This window comes from Muntiacus reevesi, chromosome 6 (genome assembly GCF_963930625.1).
Source record: "Muntiacus reevesi chromosome 6, mMunRee1.1, whole genome shotgun sequence".
Lineage (NCBI taxonomy): Eukaryota > Metazoa > Chordata > Mammalia > Artiodactyla > Cervidae > Muntiacus > Muntiacus reevesi.
In genome coordinates, this window is record NC_089254.1 from 101,669,799 (window position 1) to 101,676,236 (window position 6,438).

The window sequence follows — 6,438 nt, forward strand, 5'->3', positions numbered from 1 at the left end:
AATATTAGAATTTCCTTCAGTAAGAATAGTTCAATCCAGACTGGCTCTGCTCAAGAGTGGTATTAGTTGTTTTTAATAGGCGAGTATGGTGTAGGATATGCAGTATCTCATCTTGCCAGAAGCTGAAGTCTAAATCTCAGAGTTTATAAACTGCATCTTTCAAATTTGAACCTTTGGTTTTTAACTTTCCACTTCAAAAATGGGGAAATTTGTTTTCTTATGATTTTTCATACTTCTCTGCTAACAGCTGATTTTTTTTTGTTTCTGTAATGCTATTTTTACATTGTAAGAGAAAGAAAGTGAAAGTGCTAGTCACTCACTTGTGTCTGACTCTGGGCGATCCCATGGACTGTAGCCCACTAGGTCCCTCTGTCCATGGAATTCTCCAGAAAAGAATACTGGAGTGGGTCACCCTCCCTTCTCCAGGGGATTGTCCCAACCCAGGTTCGAACCCAGATCTCCTGCATGGCAGGCAGATTCTTTACAGTCTGAAGGACCAGGATTTGTGTTATTTACGTTCTGTTTATCCACCATCACGCTCACAATTTTGACAGTTTCTTCTCTATTTAAATGAATTTAATGCTGCACCATAGTCCTGCTATCACAGTTTATGTGTATATCTGTCATTTAGAATGAACTGATAAATAATTTTTCAGAATATATAATAGGGCATATTTTATAAATTCCTGTGTATATAAAAATTACATATTGTGTATATACATATTTATTTAATAACTATTATTGTAATCATACTACTAAGTGTATTACAGTAATGACTACCCCCACCCCAGCTCCTAGAGCTTCTGACTGCTGGGCTGTGGCAGCTGTCTTCTGTTCCTCAGCAGTTTTCTTGACATCACTTTCCAGTATGGTTGAGTGGTGGTCCTTCTCAGCCAACAGACCAACTCTATTGTTTTGAGAATAACCTGGCTACAGGCTTCATATACAGACATTTCTTCTGAATAAGGCTCTGACATGGCCCGCAAAACAAAAGGACCTTATAAGCTAATAGATAAATATACTGATAGAGTAATGACTGATTCTGGAAAACAGAATTTGGGTGACAGTTATAGTAAACTCTTTGCTGAAACAGTGTAAGAGCTTTGTAATATAGTTATTTCTCACTAAATCTCTCCTATGCTATCATCTAATACAGATAATTATTAGACTCAAGATTACTGTTCTGATAGAAAATTTTTCCTACCACAAAATAGGATAGAGTGAGTGCCAATCCACTGGCTAGAGTTAAAGGAATATTTTAAAGCTCCCTAGCTCAGTTACTGAGCTGCCCCTGTAAAGAATAGCATATCCATTGTTTTAGTTCAGTTCAGTTCAGTTCAATTGCTCAGTCGTATCCGACCCTTTGCGACCCCATGAATCGCAGCATGCCAGGACTCCCTGTCCATCACCAACTCCCAGAGTTTACTCAGACTCATGCCCATTGAGTCAGTGATGCCATCCAGCAGTCTCATCCTCTGTCAACCCCTTCTCCTCCTGCCACCAATCCCTCCCAGTATCAGGGTCTTTTCCAATGAGTCAAGTCTTCACATGAGGTGGCCAAAGTACTGGAGTTTCAGCTTCAGCATCAGTCCTTCCAATGAACACCCAGGACTGATCTCCTTTAGGATGGACTGGTTGAATCTCCTTGCAGTCCAAGGGACTCTCATGAGTCTTCTCCAACACCACAGTTCAAAAGCATCAATTTTTCAGTGCTCAGCTTTCTTCACAGTCCAACTCTCACATCCATACATGACCACTGGAAAAACCATAGCCTTGACCAGATGGACCTTTGTTGGCAAAGTAATGTCTCTGCTTTTTAACATGCTGTCTAGGTTGGTCATAACTTTCCTTCCAAGGAGTAAGCGTCTTTTAATTTCATGGCTGCAGTCACCATCTGCAGTGATTTTGGAGCCCCCAAAAATGAAATATGACACTGCTTCCACTGTCTCCCCATCTATTACCCATGACGTGATGGGACCAGATGCCATGATCTTAGTTTTCTGAATGTTAAACTTAAAGCCAACTTTTTCACTCTCCTCTTTCACTTTCATCAAGAGGCTTTTTAGTTCCTCTTCACTCTCTGCCATAAGGGTCATGTCATCTGCATATCTGAGGTTATTGATATTTCTCCCGGCAATCTTGATTTCAGCTTGTGCTTTTTCCAGACCAGCGTTTCTCATGATGTACTCTGAATATAAGTTAAATAAGCAGGGTGACAATATACAGCCTTGACGTACTCCTTTTCCTATTTGGAACCAGTCTGTTGTTCCATGTCCAGTTCTAACTGTTGCTTCCTGACCTGCATACAGGTTTCTGAAGAGGCAGGTCAGGTGGTCTGGTACTCCCATTTCTTTCAGAATTTTCCACAGTTAATTGTGATCCACACAGTTGAAAGTTTTCACATAGTCAATAAAGCAGAAATAGATGTTTTTCTGGAACTCACTTGCTTTTTTGATGATCCAGCAGATGTTGGCAATTTGATCTCTGGTTCCTCGGTCTTTTCTAAAACCAGCTTGAACATCTGGAAGTTCACGGTTCACGTATTGCTGAAGCCTGGCTTGGAGAATTTTGAGCATTACTTTACTAGCGTGTGAGATGAGTGCAATTGTGCGGCAGTTTGAGCATTCTTTGTCATTGCCTTTCTTAGGGATTGGAATGAAAACGGACCTTTTCCAGTCCTGTGGCCACTGCTGAGTTTTCCAAATTTGCTGGCATATTGAGTGCAGCACTTTCACAGCATCTTCTTTTTGGATCTGAAATAGCTCAGCTGGAATTCCATCACATCCACTAGCTTTGTTCATAGTGATGCTTTCTAAGGCCCACTTGACTTCACATTCCAGGATGTCTGGCTCTAGATCAGTGATCACACCATTGTGATTATCTGGGTCGTGAAGATCTTTTTTGTACAATTCTTCTGTGTATTCTTGCCACCTCTTCTTAATATCTTCTGCTTCTGTTAGGTCCATACAATTTCTGTCCTTTATTGAGCCCATTTTTGCATGAAATGTTCCCTTGGTATCTCTAATTTTCTTGACGAGATCTCTAGTCTTTCCCATTCTGTTGATTTCCTCTATTTCTTTGCATTGATCGCTGAGGAAGGCTTTCTTATCTCTCCTTGCTGTTCTCCGGAACTCTGCATTCAAATGGGAATATCTTTCCTTGTCTCCTTTGCTTTTCGCTTCTCTTCTTTTCACAGCTATTTGTAAGGCCTCCTCAGACAACCATTTTGCCTTTTTGCATTCCTTTTTCAAGGGGATGGTCTTGATCCCTGTCTCCTGTACAATGTCACGAACCTCTGTCCATAGATCGTCAGGCACTCTGTGTATCAGATCTAGCCCCTTAAATCTGTTTCTCACTTCCACTGTATAATCATTAGGGATTTGATTTAGGTCATACCTGAATGGTCTAGTGGTTTTCCCTACTTTCTTCAGTTTAAGCCTGAATTTGGCAATAAGGAGTTCGTGATCTGAGCCACAGTCTGCTCCCGGTCTTGTTTTTGCTGACTGTATAGAGCTTCTCCATCTTTGGCTGCAAAGAATATAATCAATCCATTGTTTACTGAGCTGCTATTATTTTAATAGCTCTATTGGAAAGAAAAAATTTTATTTAGGCTATTTTAAACTAGATAGGTAAACAGAAAAATAGATAAATAGCTAGGTACATGGAAGAAATAAAGAATGAAAGGAAGGATGGAAGGGAAGGAAGGAAGGAATAGATTTGACCAAGAATTTCCATGTCCTGGAAATTAGTATAAGGAAAGAAAATATACATAAAATATATGTATAAAACTTAGTCACCATAGCATTATAATCCACACAACCTAGTTAGAAGGTGATATACTAAATAAAATGTTCATATGGAACAAAATAGTGTAGAGATGTTTAAAGTATATTGCAAAGAAATAATTGATATGAAAAATGTACATGGTGTTATTCTAAATGGAGGAAGTAGATATATAGTATTGTTCATATAATTTTAAATATATAGGTGAAAATATATGTATAGTGAATAAAGGAAAGTTGTTTATAGAAATTCTTAACAATCATCAGGTTTCAATATATATTTCACATAAATATTTTCTTTTTAATGTTTTATCTAATTTTTATGTTTCTCTAAGATACTTAGAAAGCTTGATGTTAGAATCTCATATGAGGTAGATGCCTCTTTACCCACAAAGTAAACCAGATCATTGAAACATTAATATATAAGTCTAAAATTTCTGGAAGACTATAACATATAACATCAACGTTATTGGGACAAATTATCATTATCTGTATATTAATGGAGAGCATTAAGAAGGATAATTTTTTTTCTGCTAAAACAAATGTTTAATCTTATTTAGAACATGGACGATAAACGGAAAAATGCATTGGGAAACACTTTACAAAACAAGACCTCATACTCCTCAAAAATATCAACATCAATGCAAGAAATGCACACTATTTAAAATTAGAGGAAATGATTAGTATATGTGATGTTCAATTTGAACCTTAGACTACAAGGGCAGGAAATGATGTATTTAGAGTAGTGAATCATGTTAATGTTACATCTCCTGTTTTTGGTAATTATACTGAGATTACATTAGCAAGTATACATGTTATAGAGAAAATATTCTAAAGGATTTAAATGTAAATTGCCAATAGGTGAATATGGTTTCCCTTTAGTCTTAGGTGGTCTCCAGAAAATTAACACTATATGCACACAGAGAAGATAAATGTTCAGGCAAAACTGAAAAAACAATTTAGTAAAATCTATATAGTAGTACAGTTTATAGTCCCTGATACTTATCTGAAATTTTGGATTGCTTCACAATTAAAAAAAAAAAAGGCGAAGAAACTTAGAAAACAAATCAGTATTGCAGGGACAAGTATACCGGCTTCCTCTTCATTCCCTTCAGATAAATAACTCTTATTTTCATTGTTATCCAGCTGTGACCTTCCCATCACACTTCAGTCCTTGACAGACTGTCTTTAGGAATGGAGAGCAATCAATCATGGATTGTAGAATTCATTCTGGTAGGATTCCAGCTCAGTGAAGACATGGAATTGGTCCTGTTTGGTATCTTCTCCCTGTTATATACCTTCAACCTGCTGGCAAATGGCATGATCTTGGGTCTCATCTGCCTCGACCCTAGACTGCACACGCCCATGTACTACTTCCTGTCTCATCTGGCCATCATTGACATATCCTATGCTTCTAGCAATTTGCCCAATTTGCTGGCAAATCTAGTGAAGCACAACAAAAACATCTCCTTTGTCTTATGTACTTTGCAGATGATTTTTAATTTGACTTTTGCTTCAATAGAGTGTTTGATTTTGGTGGTGATGTCCTATGACAGGTTTGTGGCGATCTGCCACCCCCTGCAGTACACAGTCATCATGAACTGGAGGGTGTGCACATTCCTGGCCATCGCTTGCTGGGCGTGTGGATTTTCCCTGGCCATAGTCCAAGTAAGTCTGTTTCTACGGCTGCCCTTCTGTGGGCCCCAGAAGGTGAACCATTTCTTCTGTGAAATTAGCTCTGTCCTCAAAGTGACCTGTGGTGACATCTGGATCAATGAAATATTCCTCTTTGCTGCAGGTGTGTTTATTTTAGTTGGACCTCTTTCCCTGATGCTGGTCTCCTATGTGCACATCCTCTGGGCCATCCTAAAGATCCAGTCAAAGGAGGGCCGCAAGAAAGCCTTCTCCACCTGCTCCTCCCACCTCTGTGTGGTTGGGTTCTACTTTGGCATAGCCATGATGGTGTACTTGGCCCCTGACAGTAATCACCAAGAGGAACAGAAGAAAATCCTTTTCCTGTTTTATACTCTTTTCAACCCATTGTTGAACCCTCTTGTCTACAGCGTAAGGAATGCTCAAGTGAAGGCTGCCTTCCACAGAGTATTGCAGAAAAAGAGGACAGTGTGAGGGAGAGTATAGTTTCGGTTCAGTTTACATTTCCAACAATGAGATGTGATTGCTGGTATAAAAAATTCAACCTCCAACTAATAAAAAGAAATGGGAAAAAATTCAAGAAAATTTCCCGAGAAGAAGCATGATTTCATGACAATTACTAAAGACGAACATTGATATGATGGCAGAATACGAATCCCTATATACGAGAATATATAGGCCATATTTCCTTTCTGAAAATAACTTGTCAGATAATATGTGTCAGCACTCCAGACAAGCACAACGCCAAGAAGAGATACAGTAAGTGAAGTGTTTAGGCAAATTTATGACATTTTACCTCTCATATCTACTTCCTGTTTCTGACACCATGTGTTCGGATCAGGAGAAAATTCCCCACTCCCATCTCTTCTTCTTCAAGAGAAAAAGAAAAACGGACAATGTAGACTATTTTGTAGCTTTTCAGAGAGTGGCCTGAGGTTTGTTTGTTGTCTCATTTGTTTCAGAGCACTGATGGGAATGGGAACTTGGATTCTTTGTAGGGGCC

General features: G+C 38.7%; 1 protein-coding gene across 1 annotated transcript; it reads left to right on the forward strand.

The window, feature by feature from the left end:
• Window positions 1-4,976: 4,976 nt before the first annotated feature.
• Window positions 4,977-5,909, forward strand: LOC136170961 (olfactory receptor 2A2-like). Its single transcript, XM_065939635.1, has one exon. It carries the CDS (start codon window positions 4,977-4,979, stop codon window positions 5,907-5,909), a length of 933 nt encoding a protein of 310 aa, XP_065795707.1.
• The last annotated feature ends 529 nt before the right edge of the window (window positions 5,910-6,438 follow it).

Bases quoted from the DNA above. Each gene is read 5' to 3' on its own strand.
- LOC136170961 (XM_065939635.1), top strand. From the start codon at position 4,977: ATGGAGAGCAATCAATCATGGATTGTAGAATTCATTCTGGTAGGATTC.